Raw genomic sequence first — 20625 nt, forward strand, 5'->3', positions numbered from 1 at the left:
TATAATACCTATTATAAGACTGAAAAAGAAATCTAGAATATAAAGAGGAGTAAGGTTCTAAAAATAATAAATTATTAAATAGTTTAAAAATTATACAAGTTTTTATTTCCACTATTAATATTTTTAATTTAATAAAAAATGTATGTTAATATTCTGGTTTAATATTTATAACTTAAATTGGAATAAGAGAAATCATATACTTTTTGTATGTTAAGGAGTTAATTCATAAAATACTAGGTTTTAATTTTTAATAGAAAATTTGAAATAAGGTGTCTCATAAAATTTAGTGTCATTTTGATAATTATATAATATTTTTGGGAAATTAATTAAAAAAAAAAAGTTGTAAAATAAAATTGTTATATACAATTAACTAAAGATCCGAAAAATTTGAAATAAAGACCTAGATAATAAAAATGAAGTAATCTAGACTCTATAAACTAAAAATACTTTCATTTAAATATTAGACTTGAATATATAAACAGTGATAAATATTACATTAATACCTAATACTTAATAAAATTTTGATTTCAATATTAGCTGACTATAATAGATGAAAATAAAAAAAAAAAAAAAGTAATTAAAAAGGATTTAATATAAAAGTAATATTTTTAAATTGATCTGAAAATTTAAATATAATTGTCAATTATAAGATAATGAAAGTAAGGAATTCAAATACTTAAGACAATAAAGTGCCGGCATTTTAACAGAGAAGAAAATGAATTAAAAACATTAAGAACCAATTTCTTTTTTGTACATTAAATTTAATATAACAAACATTAATATTTTATGTATAGAGAAATATGAAGACTTTAGAGTATTGCAGTGTGGTCTTACATCACTACTGTAATATCAAACCTTTTAGTAAATATTGCTGGATTATCTGTAGGCGATTTCATATATATAAACCATATTTTACAAATAATACTGTACTACCTAATTTAAATTATAAACATAAATTATATATAATTAGAAAAGTAAGTGGGAATAGTTTTATTAACCAAGTAATGAAACAAATGAAGAAGGAGATTGAAGCAAATCCCGAATTAAGAAGACATATAGATGAATTAAAAACAAGTACCCAAAAAAGTAGTGATGATATTTTTTTAAAAATTAGTGATATATCAAAAGATTTAGGTATGAAAGCTGAAGTTTTTTATAGAAACGTTAAGAATGGTATTCTTAATTACTCAGATAAATTCCCAATGATAACTTCATTTGGAAGATATATTAATAATATGGCTTTTAATTTAAGTGATAAGTTTATATTTGGAGTAAAGTATATTGGAAATATGCTACATGATGATACTGTTAAAAGACGTGCACAGGAGAAATTAGAAATATGGCGTAAAGCTAATTCCCAAAATATTAAAATGAATGGAATGGATGAAAAAATATATAATTCAGAAGATAGTATATATAGTGGAAATATTGATTCTTTAGATAATATCAAATCATCTAGTAATTTAGTAGAATCTAATCAAAAAGAGAAATTAGCTGAACAGTTCGTTTCATCTGAGTATGCTTTGGTTTTATCTCATGACTCTGTTTGGGATAGATTTGGGGCAAGATTAAGAGATATGCCACTACTTATAAATTTTTTCGAAAATCCTATAATTGAAAAGTTATTTGGTGAAACCGAATTTGCCTTGGCTATAAAAGAGATGCGCAAAGTAGATCCAACATTTAATACTGTAGAATTTATTGAGACTGTTGAAACCGTGATTATACCACATATAATAGATGCATACTTAGTAGGTAATGATGATGTATTAAGATTACACTGTGGAATAACAGCATATGCTGCTTTATCAGCTAGTTGCAAAGAACGGAGATCAATGAAGCTTAAACTTGATCCAACATTGTTATTAATACGTAATGTTGATTTGAAGGGTGCAAAGAGATGGAATGCAAATTCAAGTGACTTGAATGAATATAATCATTTTAATTCATACCCATGGTTTATATTCACATTTTCTACTCAGCAAATAAATTGTTTAAGAGACTATGAAGGTAAGGTTGTATCTGGATCAGTAGATGATATTAGAGAGGTAGTTTATTCAATGGCTATTACTCGCCATCCAAATCCTTCTATAAAAGGACTAGAATATCCTTATTTGATTTCTGAGATAGCAATTATCGGATCTTCAAAGAGCTGGTAAAAGCTATACTTATATTTAATTGATTTTAATACTATATAATAGTGAGATTATCTTGTTATAACATATTTACATAGAAGAAAAACTTATATACTCTCCTATTAATTTACTTTCATTTTAAAGTATTTATCAGTTTAAAAAAGTATATTTTATTAACTTTATATCTGTTGGTAAACAATTTTTTTTAAACTTGTAACTTATCATATTTAGTATATCTGATTTGTTAAAATTTTAGAAATGCATTATTACTAAATAGTTCGTTTGGTAAAGTTTGATTAGAAATTAGCATTTAAAATAATATTGCCTTATAACTTATAATAAATTATCTTGTAAAAAAAATATATAATTTTAATTTGGAATTAGAAAACAATATTATTAATATTGAATAGTCCTAAATTACTATGAAGTCATTGTCCCTATCTCGCCTTTCTGTCCAATTTGGTTTCTTAATCTTGTTTGGTAGAATTTCAAAGAGTTGGGGGTCAATATTGACTAGACTGTAACACAAATGATTAAAGTCGTCAATATCTGTACAGCAAAATACAAATGATAAAGATGGATTTAAATTTTCCCAAGATATTCTCATTGGCACTTGCTGTATAAATTCTTCTCTATTAAAATTTTTTATTACAAAGGCCTCTTGTAATTTTATGTGAGGGTCTAGACAGTAGAGGAATTTCTCACTAGCACCAACAATTAAAAGTGCACTAGAACTGCAATTATGGCCTCCTGCAATACAAATAAGTTGAGGAACATTCTTGAATATAGAAAAAATAGAATGTTTGTATTTTTGAATATTTAGTGCAGAGGATCCGAGCCTTGTACAAAGCCAAACAAAAGTTAATGTGTTTTCAGAATATCCTTCACTCTTAAATGATTCAAACAAATTACCTTTATAAATTGTTCCATCTTTAAATAAAATACTCGATATTCTAAAGTTATTAAATAAAAATGGATTATTTTTTACCAAATAGTCAGCAATAGTTGAAGCAGAAGTTGGCCCAAACCAGTCCTTTGGTTTCTTGTTAAATATACTACATCCAACTTTTACAAACTGATGTATTGAAAATAGAGATTCTTCTAAATCTTGAAAATTCTGTAATATATAATCTAAAGAGTATGTATATTTCTTCATTTTACAATATCTCAATAATCCCAATGCTAAGCTCATTTGAATTACTCTAAGCATACAACCCCAGCCTAAGTCAGTAGTGACAGAAGATCCCGTTTCTATAGAAAAATCCCATTCACTCCTAATAGTGGGGAAATTATATCTATAGCTAAAAAGAATAATTTCATGAAATGACTCCAAAAAGGAATCATATTTGTCTGTATCATATTTATTCCCAAATAAAAATATTAAACTATCATCATGTTGATCAATATTATATATAATGGTTGATATAAAGCTCCTTATAGAATAAATTATTTGCTTGATACCATCAAAGGTCATTTCTAAAACATATTTATCCCAGAAATTTATATTAACGAAAACCTTAGAAATTGTTATAGTTATAATCTTGTTAATAATTGAGAAGCATGGTTTCAGTCACCATTTAGCTCATATAGCACTTATTATATTGATAAGACCGCCCGTATAGTTATTTCAACTTTTTCATAATGCGGACAAGATTTGCAGTAAACAGTCAAAGATATTATGGATGGCAGTAACACTGAATCAAAGTCTTATTTGGAATGTAGCATAATTGGAAAAGCTGATAATGAAAACTTAGAAGAGATTGTTTCATTATTGAAATCTATTTGTCAAAATTTAACTCCTATAAAGTGGTGTGATAGTCAATGGTGCCCAACATCTATAATTAATAGTTATAATACTGAGGAGAAATTAAATTTTACTAAAACCCAGATTGATGCACGTCCTGAAGCTGTTTTAAGACAATATTTATATCCTAGGGAATTAATAGATAAGATTGCGATACGTTGCTATGCTCCAATAATAGAGAGTACTGAAAAGCAGCTTAATGACAAAACATTATGGATAAGAAAAGTTAATGGAAATCAAAATATTAACATGCAAAATATGAAGTTAAACAGAGTAATAGAATGTTTAGTGTCCCCCTCCTTTTTTGAGATGCTTAGGTTTCTAAATATTGGATCTTACAATAGTGAACCACCAACACTTTATAATACTAATTTTGTTAGCGGATATTTTGGGATTATGAATACTCATGAAAATAATGAAATAATTATTCTTATACAGAGCTACTTCACAGATGGTAACTTTAATAATAAAACATCCAACAAACTAATAATTGAGATAAAATCTAGGTGCTTAGATATAAATGAGATCGGCAATAATAAACAAACAATTTTGAATACTTGTAAACTATTAGACAAATTTGTGATCTTCTGAAAATTGTCTATCTTTATGATTGAATATCTATTTACAAATTATTAAACTAATTATGCTATGACCTAAAGTCTAAATATTTGGTGTTGAATGAGATTTATTTATTAACAGAATTAAATCACTAATAACATCCGTCATGTTTGGTCTATTTAGTGGTACTTGATCCCAGCAACTCTGCATAAGTTTGATGATTTCTTGAGGTATATTTTCAATAATATAATCCATGCATGGTCGTGTGCCCTTGATAATTTCACTAACTAATATATCAGGATCAACATTAACTCCAAACTCAAGAAAAGGTGTCTTGTTAGTTACAAGTTCGTAAATGATCATTCCAAAACTATATACATCAATATATGTGTTGTATATTTGATTTGTGATGACTTCAGGTGCCATCCATTGGTATGTACCAACAACATTTTCTATTTTATTTCCACAATAACTTCCTTCATTACCATTTGAAGCATGTTTACATAGGCCTAAATCGCCAACTTTTGCCAATGGGATATCATTTTGACTATCCACAGGATATGCTAAGAGTATATTTAAAGACTTAATATCTCGGTGAACAATAGGTGGATCTGAAGAGTGCAGAAAATAAATTCCTCTTGCAATATCAAGTAAAATCTTTAGTCTTTGATATATAGTCAGCTTAAAAGATGGACCGGTAAATGTTACCTGATCTGACTCCTCATTATGTTGAGATATTCCATACAACAAGTTAAACAAAGAACCACCTGCACAATACTCAGTTACAACGAAAGGTGGATTAGACCTAATATTTCCACCCATATAAAGTATAATATTTGGATGTCTTACATGTTTCATTATATTTACCTCACCTTCAAATTCTTTTAATCGCAGTGAATTTTTTTCATTGCTTATCAGACAAGGTATCTCACTTTCCTTCTCCACATTTTGAAAATCTGCTAAATTTCCCAATAATTTAACAGCTACATCAGTTCCTCTCCATATAGCCAAGTATACTAAACTTGTTGCACCTCTTCCCAGTAACTTTTTCAATTTAATGTCTTGAATGTTAATTTCTACATCTGTTATCTCAAGTATGTAATTTCTCTTGTTGACATCTTCAAACCCTCTATATACTAATTTGCTATTTGAAATCAGTGATTTACCATTAATTACATCTACACTTTGGTTAGGAGCCTCAGAAGATTTAAAAGATGAAGTATATGCAAAATTTGCACTAGATATACCTGTAGATTTATTTACATAAGGAATTGGTAAGTGTTGAGATGAAATACTATGAATATAAGATCGTGATGAAATAGAAGGTAATCGAATAAATGGAATTTTCAAGTTTGCATGATTGTGTTTCGAGCTTATAGGATTTATCTTTGCAGATACAGAGGGCTGACGTGCTGTATATGATATCTGTCTAGAAGGAATTTTCAGTGAAGTATTAGACAAACCAGTTTTATTAGCCGAACCAAAAGTATTATTAATATTTGTAAAACTTGAATTTTGGGTATTAATCCCCTTGATAGAGGGTTGAGAACCCACAGAAGATATAGATGAAGGTATAGGCTTTTCAAGGTAATTCCTGGAATTTTGGACTAATTGATTATTGGCAGATGAAAAGCTCACTGAACGATTTAATACAGGATTAATATGAGATAATATATTTGTCTTTGGAATTCCAATCATAAACCTCTTAGAGTTCGAATTTAGAATATTGGGAGTTGGGTATTTGCAGAAATTAGAATTATAGTGAGGAATCGAAGTGCATCTAGCAGAAACTGGTCTGTCAACATTTAAAGTATTTTCATTACTGCATGAACCTTTTGGATTCTCTGGAAACTGAATTGTCGAATTTTCCTTATTACGAACCAAATATTCTCTATTTGCTATGAATGAACCATTTGTAGAATTTGCAGACCACGAGATAGAATTCTGTAATATAGGTGAAACTTGGAAGTTCATCATAATTACAGAATGTATTGTAAAATTAGTAAAATATCTATATTTGCAATAAAGGAACACCTTAATCTTGGAGTATAATTAATTTCCTTTATATTGTATTATGCTCCAAGAAACAGAAATCATAAAGTTATAAAATCTAAAACTTGCAGAATATAAGTTTGTTAGATATTTTTTACCATTTGAATTAAAGAAGTTTTCAGTCCTTCCAAAACACAATTTGTTGGCATCAGTAGAATATACGTCACTATGAAGTAACACACACTTAGCGCCACATATGGTGGGGCAGATATCCCGACAATAAACTGTGACCTGCATGTGAGTTTTATTGCTAAGGAAGAAGTATATCAAAAAAATCAGAGGAAAGAATCAAGTTATGCTTTAAATAAATACTAGTATAACCCAGAAATTAATTACTTTGCATTTCACTTACTACTTGGAACTACCAATAGTAAGAGTAAATTGTGAATGACAACAAAATTCACTTGTAAATATAATTAGTCTAGATTCGTGAATTTCTTGGTAATCAAAAGTGCTAGTAATTCATATTATAGCAGACACTAACTAGAGATAAGATCTATTTTTTTAATTCTACTCAATGAGCATATCCATTTCTAGTAAGTTATTCTCGCCATCATCTTTGGCTGTATCTAAGTAGGCAAATTGAAGGAAGTGTTGTGGTCTGTGAATTTCGCTATAAAAGTCTTTTGGAATACCAACTTTCAGTGGACATGTAGCAAATGGATTATGTTTGATTGCCATAGAGTTATAGTTCCAAGTTTCATCGCTAGGTATAAGAAAAAAGCCATGAAATGCATCAGACAAGAGTAATTGAACTTTCTCCGAAAATGTATGTGGACTGTAACCTGATGGATTTGGATTGTCAATAACAGAAGGGTTATCTATATTTTCTTTAGCCCAATCAATACCCTCTTTTAAAATTTTGAGTGCAGAGAGTGTAGTTGAGCCAGGAGTAAAGCTACAACGAAGTACTACAGGATTTGCAGTAGAAACTTCGGGGTTTTCTTGTACTATGCGCGACATATAAACTACATCATAGGGAGTTAAATATTCACTTTCAATTACCTGAGTATGCATAAATCCCAAAAATTCTAAGTCTGAAAGCATACTATGCTTGGGTAGAAAGTGTGACATGCTCACAGTTGCATGATTACCTATTTGAGGTAACATGACTAGACAACAAATTTCCTTGACTATTAGTTCATTATCCATATTTAGATCTAACTCAATATCTGCCTTGTTCTTATTTGGTGTTTTCCCAAATAATAGAGCACCAATTTGTGTTCGTAAATCAGAGATACAAATAAATGTCTTTAATAGATTCTTTGGTAAGATATAAGTGAGCAAAACATCACCTTCAAAACTGTATTTATTTCCAATATTATCAGCTGCAATATATATGTGATTACTACGTAAGTTAAGTGTTGTCGCAGCCAAGGATCGAGCACGCCAATCAGTTTTTGATGTGAATACTTGCTGTTCATATTGTGTTTGTGTCGTCACTATTATTTCCTCACCATGTACATTAAAAGTCTTTGTCTTAACTAAGGCAAGTTCAGATGGTTCTGATGACTGGATCTTTAAATCCTTAGCCTGTTTCTCAATTTCTGCTATTTGTTGCCTTTGTATTGATGGTGGGGCAATTTCCATCCCCAAAATGATGTCACGTATCTCACTTTGTGTTAGTGCTGACATATGGACATTGTTCTTTTTGGAATAGTCATTTAGAATAACATCTTTTAAAGCTATTTCAATCTTTATCCATTCTTCATCACTGAATGATGGCCAAATATGATGATGTAAGGTTACAACACTTTTATTAGGCCTTAACAAAAACTTAGTTCTTTCAGGATTAACATGTAATGATCGTAACAATAATATCAAGCGACTAAATGCTGTAAATGGAGATACACTTTTTAACCAGTTGTCATAAAGTGTAAACAGTACCATAGATGGTTGGGTGGCTTTGAGTATCAAATCACCAAACTTCTCTAATTTTAATAAAGCTTGAAACGGTAAAGATAAGTCAGATCCCTTAATTACAATATTTGGAAAATCAAGTAGATGTACTTCAAGTGGATCCAGCATTCCTCGACGCGTGACAATAATTTGTTTTGGTTGTTCCTCTATAGGTAGTGACCTAATCAAAGCAGCAACCTCCTCAGCTGTTTTCCACTTTGCCAGTTGAGATAGACGCTTTTGACCAGCCCATACAGATGTATGTATGACTTTAAGAAATAATTGACCAGTTGTTGGACTTATTATCAAAATACATCCATTCACCGGTTTTGTTGTAAGATTTCCTTCAAATGTTCTATGTATTGAAACACGATAAACATTTGTATCATCAACAAACCAAGTCGTTTGATTTCCAAATAGCTCATTGTAATTTTGACTGTTTAAGTAGGGTTCTGTTGGTTCCGAACAATAGAGCTGTAGTCCTTTTCTAATACGCTCGCGTAGTACATATAAAGCAGGATTTGCCTTAATAATTTTCGACATGGCTTTTTGCATCAGAGGTTTCATTCCAGGAATCCAATTACCATATGCAGAAAATAAATTATAGGCTAGATCAATTCCAATAAGTACACCAGTAGGTGATGGATATATAGACATTGCATCGCTTGTATAGTCTAAAAACTTTGCACGGCAGTATCTCTCAATATCATGAGAGTCATAATCACCCCAGCGTAACTGTATATCTATCCAATATTTGTTAACTTGTGCTACTGAATCGCTTTTTTGTTCATCCTGTCTATCAAATAGAAGGGAAGGACTAGTTGCTTGCCATTTGTATGATGAGAATAATAAAATGTCTGCACATGATGAATTCATTTTATAACTTTTTCGTGGGTGGATTGCTTCTTTTTGGACCATTTCAATACCAAGTGTATCTATCTCATTATCTAAAACTTGACACAGATCCATAACAACTGACTCGTGAATTTTTTGCCATAAATGTGCCCTAAATATTTGTATCAAAGATATCTTCAATGTAGGAAGCTTACCATGCATAAAAATACCCGTCAAATCCAGCTGAACTTGAAAACCAATATATACATTTGCTCTATTGATTGTTGGACTCCACCATAAAGTAAATCTACGATTAGGTATCTGATTCAGACCACTTCTCTGTGCATTTGTAAGTTTTTTGTATTTCATACTCTCTTCAAAACCAGATGACTTCTCCCAAAATAGACCTTCCCAAGTTGGAAAATATGTGCCTTTAAACAAAGTATGCTCCAATATACTTTCAACTCCCCCTAAAGCTTGTATCATATCAGTCCTGTAGTTACTCAAGTTCCACAACTTTCCGTCGTGTTTTTGATGTGTCCACCAAAATGGATTGTAACGTGCAACCTGGTATTGTCTATAGATTTGTCTTATTCTCCAACCTTTGTCATATGCAAGCGTATGGCGATCTTTTTGAAATAAAGTATTAATACGTGGAATACCTTTGTCCCAGCTATCCTCCAAATCTTCTAGAGTAAGTCGCTTATTTTGTAATTGAGCTTGTTGTCGCTTCAGTGAATACTCTGACCAAATGCGCTGTGAATCGACAAATTCACTTTCCCAAGTTTGTATATATCTGTATAAATTAGGAATGAGCTGATCCTCTTCATGTGACATACCAGCTCTAAAGTGTGTTATTGCGCCTGAGTCTGTTTGCTTTGAATATCGCAGGTCACTTTGAGGAATTAAAATATGTCCCATAGATAGCATCCCTAGTCCACCTAACTCCTTTGGTGTATAGAAAACTACTGGTGGAAACCTTGTTGGCATTTTTGAATTTAGACCTATTTTTATTCTTGTCTGTATTTTGTTCTCACACTTTACTAATAGATCTAGTAGTGGTTCAGTATAAATTACAGATTCTCTGAAATACGTCATCAATCCAATTAAAGTTGTATTCCATCTATTTGCAATTTTTGTAAAGGTAGTAGAACCTGATGACATTAATATTTGTCTTATACGATTTTCAAAACTACGAATCTCCGAATCATCAACCATTAAATAAACGTTTGCAGTTATCTCCTTTGTCTCAGAGTTTGAAAGTAACCAAGTACTTTCCCTCTGTGAATTAGAAAATACAGTATTTAAATTTGTGCCTGTGTTGGATTCTGTATAAATTCTCGAAGTTACTTGATTTCTACAAGTAGGTAATATTCTAACTGAAAAACCAACCATTGAGAATAATAGATTAGGGTTACTTAGAGAATAAATTGAAACAAAAGATTTACTCCACTCGATTGTAGTTAAACTTGGTGGTAAACGATTTTTTAGTTCCCAAAATACTGCCTTACCAATTAGAACATCATTTTTAATTAATCTCATGCGACAGTCTTTAGGCCAACACTTCTTATTATTGTAGTCAATTACACTTTGATTTGTATTAGCATCTGGATTCTCTGTTAAATATCTTTGAACCAGCTCTCTTACTTCTTCCTTTGTGAGTTTTAGGACAATATGAAGTTTGTCTAAAAATCTACAGTATAAACGGATTGGGTGCTGTATTTCAATATCCCTACTTGAGAATTTCAAAAATTCATTTGGAAGACTTGATGGACCAGCTATTTGATTTGCTCTACTTAATCCAAGTATTAGTAAATCTATAATTAGTGAATAATACTGACAGACAAAAGATGCAAATTGTAAACCACGAATAAATCCATAAGAGTTTAAATAATTCATATCTTTGTGTGATATGTTTATATTACTCTTGCTTGTAACATAGTCAGCTAAATTATGATCCATAATTAATCTAAGTAGTCTATTTAGAAGTGTTAAGTCAACTTTTTCCATTATTTGGTCATACTGAGTCTCGACTAATACCCCAATTGAACCATCATTATATTCCCAAAATTTATGCAAATTGTTTATTCCATTACATAGCTTATATACTAGTAGTGGTGGAGGTTCACTATCTGATGGCTTTACCCAATTAGGAAAAAGTCGTCTATTATCTGATTCATACCACAAATACTGGTCCAGATATGTATCTGTTATTTTTTCAAGTGGATCAATGTCATAAACAGGTATTAAGTGTGAATACATATCCATAAATTCTATTGTTACTTCTTTAAATGTTCTTTGTGTTAAAAGATGTCTTTTTATCCTGGCCAGTGTCTCATGTGGATTATCATATGCTTGTTCTATTAATACCAGTTCCTCTCTTTGGGACTGGTTTAGTCTAGACTTTACTGCATATCCCTCTTTAAGTCTCTCGAGTGCCAAAATCAAAATTTTTGTATCATGTTTATAATTTAGTGGAGGGAATTGGATATGAATAAATTTTCTACTTTCTAGCCAATGCACAGCAGTAGTATATATTGCTACTGCTTCTTCACCTGAAATGTATGGACCATCCTTTAAATAGCTCAGCTGTCTTTCCTGCTCAGCTTTCAAATATAACCTTGTCAACCTTCCAAGATTCTTTTTCGCTACCGATTTATCCACTGTTGCACCACGTCTTATTCGTTCTCTATTGTAATAGGCTGCATTTGTCCACCAATCAGCCTTAAGCTTAACATAACGTAAAATCATGTTTTCCACTGGTACAGGCATCCCAGGAACTTTCCACGGTAGATTTGCCTTCCAGCATCTCCATGCCTCACTCAAATGCTGTAAAATTGGACGTGCTTTACTCGCTCTTAGCTGTTCTGGCATCATATCCAAAATATCATGCATTACAGCAGCCCTCAACTCTAAGTCAAAGTGACTCTCAACACGCTGCTTACTAATTGATTTATATGGATTTGCATTTGAACGACCCTCAAATTGTCTTGCAAGTAGATTACTTAACCATCGTTCCAACAATGGTATTATTCCACGAAGAAAATATACCCATACTCTCCAGCTAGGGGCCCAAAATCCAACACCTGGACCTTTACCCACAGATCCTGTATTGAAACGATGATATATTAAATGTTTAATATCCTTGCATAATCTTACTTGTCTCATTACTCTATATTTATATCTATACATCCCTGTTAGTTGCCCAACATGATTAAATATGTATTGTAGTGCATCAGCCAATTGATATGCATCAATATTCCCTAGTCTATACTGGATATGACAATCTACTACAAGTTTTGTGAGTCTAAGAATTTCTCTGCATAAGTGAAAGGCATTGCCAAAACGACTTTTCTTTCTCTCCTTAGTAGTTAAAGTCTTAATAGGCTTTAAATTAAAATTGTAGTCTAAATGAAGATATGTCAAATTCTTCCTATGTATCAGTAAATTCAACATATTGTAACCTTGTCTACAAACTTGTATTCCTACTTCTACCCAATCAGTTTCTGTGATTTGAAAGAACTTTGTATTCTGTAATATTTTAAAGAAATTGCGTTTTCTACAGTTTCTTGCAGAACGTGTATGCAAAGAATTTAATATCCAATTTTTAAGTAATTTCTGATATGATACACGGATTTTCACTGGATGTTCATGCGAAGTATTATGTTGTTTGTACCATTCTTGTACTAATGCTATATCATAAGCCCTTCTTCTTTTATCAGTTGTGCAGTTGAAAGGATATGGTGCCCAGTATAGCAAAATACCATTCATAGAAGTTTCAGGTTCCAAATCAAGTTTCTCCAAAAATGGTTCTATATATTTAGGAAGCTTCCATTCAGATACTTCATCTTCTACATGTGTATTATTTTGGAAATATGGTATAGGGTGAATTGATGGATCATAATAAAAAACAGGGATGTCAGGATCTTCTGGCTTGTTGTAAACTAAAATTGGATGATGATAAAGTGGTATATGCACGTACTTTGGTAGTGAATTATATAAAAATGGGAAGGCAATCTTGTATTCAGACCTTATTGGATGTCTAATAATAAGTCTGTTTATATCATTAAACTCATTCCAATCTTCATCATAGTCAATAATACTTGATACTAGAGGTTCAAACTTGGGTCCACCTGGAATAGCAATGTTTAAAGCTTTAGCTGTAAAAAATGACTTCTTATCAAATAAATAATAGTAATTCTTATCCAAAATATTGGACAATAGCTGGGTTGATAGTCTATATAATGTACCAAGTTGTTCCAAAGACAAGCACCATGTATGATTTTTATATTGCCCTTGTTTGCTGAGTGTTTCAAATATTTGAGGACTATCCAGATAAAACCAGTCAATTACTGAACTGTCTTCTTCTTCATCTAAACTCATTCTAATAGCTTCAAGTGGTTCAACATCCAAAATATTATCTCCATAATCTAGTGGTGGCTCTTCATCATCAAATGGTGGAAATCTTATTCTTTTAAAGTGGCGTCTATCACGCTTCTCTTTTCGCATCATAACCCACATAGTACACCACTGTGCAATATAAACAGGTTCAATAGTCCATGGTATTTCATTTACAAATGTTATTGCACCTGTAATGTGATATAGACATTTCACATATTTTATTTGTTCCCATGGCATTGGCATATTCTCTAGTAATTTATATATAGAATGTGGAACGTACTTTAATGCACCTAAATATACACGTTTTTCATGCTGAAACCTTCTCGAAGACATATCACCATGATCTTTCATCAGTTTCCTCAAATGTTCAGGAGGCATAAGTGGTTTTTTTGATGTATCTACATGGCTATTTCCCCTCTTATAGCTATACCTAGTATTATTCAAAAGGTACCAGCTACGACTTTTGTCTTCTAGACTAGTACTTGTCTGCATATTCTCATCCATAATATTACCACAACTTAATTTCAACGTCTAAATCCAGGTAATACAAGCAAAATAATACCAGTCTTCATATATATTTATAGCTATTTATTGAAATCTCCTCCTTTATTTACAAGAGCCTATCTTAATTTTACGGACAGAAGAAAGCGCTAAACTCTTCCTCTGTGGAATTGCAATGCATTCATAAAAATATATGATGACACCTGTTTTAACTTTATCTTTTAATTTACTAATTCATCAAATAAATATTCATAATATTAAGCTCAATTGATACTAGAAAGTAATTACATTAGAAATTTACTTTATTTCAGTACTCTATTAATAACTATATATAAAACAATATATATAACTTGTTTATATAACATAATTATATAGAATCATGTAAGGTAATACTAAAAACCTCACAATATGCTTTAAATAAATGAGTGATTACTTCATAAGTAGTCTAAAATGTGACTTCAAATAATTGATATTGATTTATCAACAGTAAATTATAGTATAGCAACTGCAATGTTCATTACAGCTAAACTCTAGCTAAAAAACTAACACATTAAAGGATAGATAGCATCTTATTCCGATATATCCCCAGTAAAATATTAATAGTTTCTTTATAATGAAAAGATATGTACTTACCATTAGTTTAAATTTCAGGAAATAGCGGGTAGACCATTGCAGTACCGTCCTCTTCGTAACAGGTGTACGTTGACTTCATTAAAAATGGTTATACTGACAGAGCAGATAATAAATGATTGTGGGAAGATATCTTTGGATAAAACTACTGAATTCTACACACTGACTCTACGTGGTTTAAGTATAACTAAGTTAGAGAGTCTAGGGACAACAAGGAATATATATGAATGTATTGACTTAAGTAATAATTATATAACTGAATTATCATCAATACCATATCTAAGTAATCTTAAATCTTTGATATTATGTAACAATCAAATAGAGATAATTGAGCGTGAATTTATTAGTAGCTTACCTAATCTGGAAAGCTTAGTACTAACACATAATAATTTGAGTTCGTTAGAATCAATAATTTCAATAATTGGATTAAAGAAAATTGAAAGAATATCAATATCAGATAATCCAGTTTCACTAAACATATACTATAGACTGTTCTTAATCTACTTTTTACCAAGTTTGCGTTATATTGACTTCCAAAAGATCTGTAAAGAAGAAAGGGTTAAAGCTGAAAAGTTTTTCACTGAAAATTCTGCCAGGATTGAAATTCTCAATTTGATTACAAAAAATAAGATTGATAATGATATGAATCAAAACTTAGCTGTAAATGATTTGACTAAAGATATTGATAAAGAATCGGTACATCTCAATAGAATGCTCATTAATACTACTAATCCTCTAGATCAACAAACTGTAAATAAAATTAAGAGTTCTATAGCTAGTTGTACAAGTATTGATGAGCTTAGACAATTAGAACAGGCTCTAATTACAGGCTTAATTCCAGTAGAACTAAAAAAGCTAATTGAGAAGTAACCTTGAATGTTAAGTACTTTTTACTAATAATTATATTTATGACTGGTGGACCAATTAAATTTGTGGGTCTGTCTAAGTTTAGCTATACCAATACCTAATGTTTCTTCAATCTTTTGTTTCCACGATTCTTTAAGTTGGTATTCTTTCTTTATCTTATTATATTCTTCTACAATTGCCTCAATATGCTCATTCATATTTTCTATATCAGACTTCTTAGAGATATCTATACCAGCTATACCATGAGATCTTGAATATTGTTCTGAAATTTCTGCAATATGGTCCCTTACATCCTCACAACGATACATCAGATCTATGAGCTTTTTAAGTGCTTCTACACCACATGAAATATTAGTATTTTCAACTTCATTCAATTTCCCACTCTTTTCTTTCAAACTTTGTACAAGTTTGAGAATTTTCTGGTATTCATTTTCCCAAAAGCAATTATTTTGCATCATTGTGTGTGGATCTGCCCAATTTGAATGTAATATTGAATTGTATAACTCTTTGATTCTTTCAGATACTTTCTGACCTGATAATGTAAGGGCAAATGCTGCTCTTTCTATGCATCTTGGTTTAATAAATAGATTCGTTGCTTTACCTACTGTTATTTGCATAAGTTTACTCATAGTAGTTCTATATTGAGATTCCCTATTATATATATATATATGATTGCACTTTATTATATTCTTTATACTATTTTACTCGAAAATTACATCTTCAATATTTTTACTGAGACCTGATGCGCGTAATACAAAATAGTAACATTAACTATGATATAATTGAAAAGTATTCTGCTCTATCTAGTTACTTTTATCTTTACTCATTTATATTTATCAATAAATATGAGTTGATTTTTGCTTATATTATTTCAAAACCAGGTTTATAATAAAGAACTTGTTAGTTGGAAACAATATCCATGTTGCAGTTTTATTAAAAAACTATTCGGGATACAGAATGAATAAGATTATTATAAATAATACGTTTGGTTTCAAAAACTTTTTTAATAATTAGTTATCATAAGTTTCAGTAGCTATTTTCCAGTATATTGAAAATTATGAAAAAAAGTCAATATTAATAAGCTATCATTTTCTTGTAATAATATTTGGAAGTATATATTTAAGTATATTTGTATTTTTATATTTTTAGTGTTTAAATTAAAAATAAACCTTTTTATTGCTATTATATATACTATTAAAGCTATTTGTTGCTTATTAGAGATATTTAAATTAGAAAAGATAGCATATACTCTATTTTAAGTGGAAAAGTGAACTGAAACTTATCCTAAAGTAAATTGTATTATTCACTTTTTTTTTTTTTTTTTAGAAATTATGATTACATAAGATGATATTTTATTTACTGTAATAACAAATATAATATTAATATTACAAGTTATTTCCATTTGTATCCTTAAGAAGTAGTTGAGATTCACTATAGTATCGGTTACATGTTATTAAATCTATTATTAAAGATACTCAGTCCCCATACTGCAGTTAAATGACGCCAAATTAAGTTCACATTACTATTTTGAAATATAATATTTTCAGAAATTGAGGGAATTTAGCTCGGAAAAAAGTAAGAACTGGCTTTTTACTTTACTGATTACCTATTGAATCACCTGAATGTAAGATATTACTGGAAGAATTAGAAATGAGTATAATAATAGAAAGTAGGAATTCAGTAACGGATAAACAAATTGACACTTGTAAAATAAGTGATAATAACAATAGAACAACAAAAGAAATCAGGCCATCTAAAGATTCAGGTGTTTATATATGTAATGAGTCAAATTTACAAAGTAAAATAGATACTTGTGAATATCCGAATATTATATATTGGTACAAAGAAGATAATATGCAAAAAAAAAAGTCATTTTCTAAAGGTGAGGTTATTAAATATTCTGAGATTTGGTTAAGATTGATTGATTATATTATAGTAAATGATGAGAATTTGCAGTTAAAGAGATATAATTCTTATAGCAGTTATATGCAGTTATTTATTGGAATATTATGGAGAAACAATAAGATAGAAGATATAATTTTCAGAGAAGCTTGTTATAGAAAAAGGATTTGGGTTCCTGTGATTTTGAATTATTCAAATGATACACCAGAAACAACTGCTTATAAGTTACAAATAAGTTGTAGTAACTTCTTACTATATGATTGTGATATACCAGATGATTATATAAATAGAGTGAAGTTTATACTAAAGAGTGATTTTCATAGAGAAATCACATTAATAAATTCTAGAAATTTATTTGATTTTGATAAAATATCAAATATCCAGTTTAATATAGATTCCAATGCCAAGGATAAGAAGTGGAAAAATTTAGAAAATACATCAATTTTAAAGAATAGAGTGGATTTAATAGAAAACGATGTAATAGATAAAGCAGAAGATCTTTCACAACGTAATGAAGTAAATAATTTGCAAGATGATTTATCTACAAAAATGGCAATAATTGAAATGGAAAAACAAAATTTTATTTCAGATAGTTTTGAGAATTTTGAACAAGAAGAGATAAGATTTAGGAAATCAGTAGATTTAGGGTTAAATTCAGACAATAATTGGCTTTCAATGATAAAAACAATTAATTTTACATCAGGAACAACAGGGAAACCTAAAGCTGTAAAATTAAGTTATCAAAGTTATGATGCGATGGTTAAGACATTTAATAGATTTTGGAAATTAAAAAAAGATATGCATAATGCGTTACTCGTTACAAATCCATTACATCATATAAATAGCAGTGCTTTGGTTGAATGGTGTATAAGAAATCCATCAATGGATATGATACTGATTGAAAAGTATAGTCGCAATTTTTGGGACATTTTAGTAAATTCTGTTAGGGACATTCTGAATACATATAAAGATAAGTTTTTATTGATTGTACCTTTAGTCCCAAAACATTTTGAATATTTTTATAATATGATAAGAGAAGAAAGCTACAAAAATGTTGACGAGTCAATTAAATATTTATCGCATCCTTGTATCCAATACTTATTCGGTTCATCTGCAGTTTCTTATGAGTTTATATGCAAATTTCAGAGTATTTTTAGTGGAAAGATTCCAAGAATACGTTTTGGTTCTACAGAAACTTGCCTACAAGTATGTGGTACTGATATGGAGCTTTCTGAAGAAAGAATAGTTCAGTTATTAAAGGAGGGATATAATACAGTTGAAGATAGCAAGACTGGGATAACTTCAAAGTTACCAACTGGATATTTTATAGGTAGACCAATATACCCATATTCTGAAGTGAAAATAGTAAAATCAATAGATCCGAATTCTATAGAATTTATGGTATCTACTGAAGAATATGAAGTTGGTTATTTTATCTGCCGTGGACCTATAATTATGACTGGATATATGAATTCAACAAGTGATGTATTAGTAGATAAAAAATATTTAAAAAGAATAATTTTAAATAAGCAGATTGGACACTCTCTTGAAAATATGGTACATACTTGTGATGTTCACCCCTGGTATATTGGATTAGGTGATGAAGGATTTTGGCTTAATAGTAAAGGTGATAATAATGTCTATCCCAAATCAATAGAAGGGAGTTTTGATATAAATCCACAAGATATGCTTATAAACAATTGTAAAGATATTGAGAATAATTCCAAACAAAATAAAAGTGCTTTTATGGAATTCCAACTTGACTTATCAAATTCAGGTATTTGTAAGTGCTGTAAAGGGGAAATAGAGGTACAAAATATTTGGTATTACTGGAAAAGTAGATCAATTGGAATTGTTAAAATTGGGGGTGTCAAATATAGCTGTGAAGAGATGTCTTCTAGAATAAAAGATTCTATTCTTACATTATATAATAATTTGCAGATTCCCAGTGATATTTCATTTTTAGTATATGGAATTAAAGGAAATAATACAATATCTGAAGATGATAAGTTGGTATTAATTTATGAACCTTTTGAGGGGAGTTACGAAATTAGAGAGACGTTGATTAATAAACTAAAAAATTTCAATATACTTCATAAAGCTTATATTCCTGAGTTTGTTATTGAAATGCCTATTCCAAGGACATTTAAGGGAACTATAAATTATCTTGAGCTAAAACTACAGGTTGATAGTATGATTAGCTACTAACTTTATACTTACTGAAAGTTATCACTGCTAATATATATATAGTTTACAGTTCTGGATTCATTGGTATATTTTTCAAGTATAACAAAAATAAGTTATATAGTTAGATCTTAGAACTATATTTTATTTTTTTTTAAATATTTAATCAATTAGATCTCACTATTAAGATTAATAAACTAAACTATTAATGTGAATTTTTGCTAATTTAGATTTTATTATCTTTAAGGAAATATATATAAGTTAAGAAATTTATCTACGATAATAGGAATAATACATTTGTACATCTAGGTAATATTGGTATTTTTATTGAAGTTAATAAAGCCTCATTTCTAGTTCTTAGACGAAATTTTTACTGTCAGGTTAATATACCTAATTTAAATAATCTTAGTAATAATAGTATATCTAGTTTACATATACTAATTTTTAAAAGACTCACTTTATAAAAAATACTTCTTTTTTCTTTTTTAATTAGCTAATTACATAGTCTAAGTTATAATTTATGTTAATATTTCTTTTAAATTTATTGTTATTCTCTATATAAACATTCAAAATTTTACTATTCTACTGACTTTTTATAATTATTTGTAAATACAATATTTTTACAAAGCTGTTTACAATTAAGTATTTTTACTATTTAGTTTGAGATTTATAATATTTTTTGATTCAAGTCACTATTATTTCAATAACATTACTTTAGTGGACAATGTAAAATTCCAGTGCTTGAAGTGCAGCTGAATGCACTAGATGCTTCAATTACTTAATAATCTAGGTGTGATTTTTAATTGGTGTGTTAGTATGCACACACAAATTCATTCATAGCTATAGCGTCTTTTCTTT

General features: G+C 29.6%; 8 protein-coding genes across 8 annotated transcripts; 4 read left to right on the forward strand and 4 right to left on the reverse strand.

Moving 5' to 3' along the window:
* Positions 1 to 800: 800 nt before the first annotated feature.
* On the forward strand, positions 801 to 2159 carry cand_000440 (TIM44-like domain-containing protein; the record flags this gene model as incomplete). Its single annotated transcript, XM_067210294.1, has 1 exon — positions 801 to 2159. One exon carries the CDS (start codon positions 801 to 803, stop codon positions 2157 to 2159), a length of 1359 nt encoding a protein of 452 aa, XP_067068369.1.
* A 388-nt stretch (positions 2160 to 2547) lies between these two features.
* cand_000450 (peptidase family C54) lies at positions 2548 to 3609 on the reverse strand (the record flags this gene model as incomplete). Its single annotated transcript, XM_067210295.1, has 1 exon — positions 2548 to 3609. One exon carries the CDS (start codon positions 3607 to 3609, stop codon positions 2548 to 2550), a length of 1062 nt encoding a protein of 353 aa, XP_067068370.1.
* A 204-nt stretch (positions 3610 to 3813) lies between these two features.
* Positions 3814 to 4530, forward strand: cand_000460 (uncharacterized protein; the record flags this gene model as incomplete). The annotated part of the gene is made up of 1 exon (XM_067210296.1): positions 3814 to 4530. The coding sequence occupies one exon, from the start codon at positions 3814 to 3816 to the stop codon at positions 4528 to 4530; it is 717 nt and encodes a 238-aa protein (XP_067068371.1).
* A 69-nt stretch (positions 4531 to 4599) lies between these two features.
* On the reverse strand, positions 4600 to 6471 carry cand_000470 (protein kinase domain-containing protein; the record flags this gene model as incomplete). The annotated part of the gene is made up of 1 exon (XM_067210297.1): positions 4600 to 6471. One exon carries the CDS (start codon positions 6469 to 6471, stop codon positions 4600 to 4602), a length of 1872 nt encoding a protein of 623 aa, XP_067068372.1.
* A 588-nt stretch (positions 6472 to 7059) lies between these two features.
* Positions 7060 to 14187, reverse strand: cand_000480 (MOV34 MPN PAD-1 family protein; the record flags this gene model as incomplete). Its single annotated transcript, XM_067210298.1, has 1 exon — positions 7060 to 14187. One exon carries the CDS (start codon positions 14185 to 14187, stop codon positions 7060 to 7062), a length of 7128 nt encoding a protein of 2375 aa, XP_067068373.1.
* Positions 14188 to 14901: 714 nt separating this feature from the next.
* On the forward strand, positions 14902 to 15684 carry cand_000490 (leucine rich repeat family protein; the record flags this gene model as incomplete). The annotated part of the gene is made up of 1 exon (XM_067210299.1): positions 14902 to 15684. One exon carries the CDS (start codon positions 14902 to 14904, stop codon positions 15682 to 15684), a length of 783 nt encoding a protein of 260 aa, XP_067068374.1.
* Positions 15685 to 15707: 23 nt separating this feature from the next.
* On the reverse strand, positions 15708 to 16310 carry cand_000500 (uncharacterized protein; the record flags this gene model as incomplete). The annotated part of the gene is made up of 1 exon (XM_067210300.1): positions 15708 to 16310. The coding sequence occupies one exon, from the start codon at positions 16308 to 16310 to the stop codon at positions 15708 to 15710; it is 603 nt and encodes a 200-aa protein (XP_067068375.1).
* Positions 16311 to 17331: 1021 nt separating this feature from the next.
* cand_000510 (uncharacterized protein) lies at positions 17332 to 19791 on the forward strand (the record flags this gene model as incomplete). The annotated part of the gene is made up of 1 exon (XM_067210301.1): positions 17332 to 19791. The coding sequence occupies one exon, from the start codon at positions 17332 to 17334 to the stop codon at positions 19789 to 19791; it is 2460 nt and encodes an 819-aa protein (XP_067068376.1).
* Positions 19792 to 20625: the final 834 nt, after the last annotated feature.

This window comes from Cryptosporidium andersoni (assembly GCF_001865355.1).
Source record: "Cryptosporidium andersoni isolate 30847 chromosome Unknown contig_2, whole genome shotgun sequence".
Taxonomy (NCBI): domain Eukaryota; phylum Apicomplexa; class Conoidasida; order Eucoccidiorida; family Cryptosporidiidae; genus Cryptosporidium; species Cryptosporidium andersoni.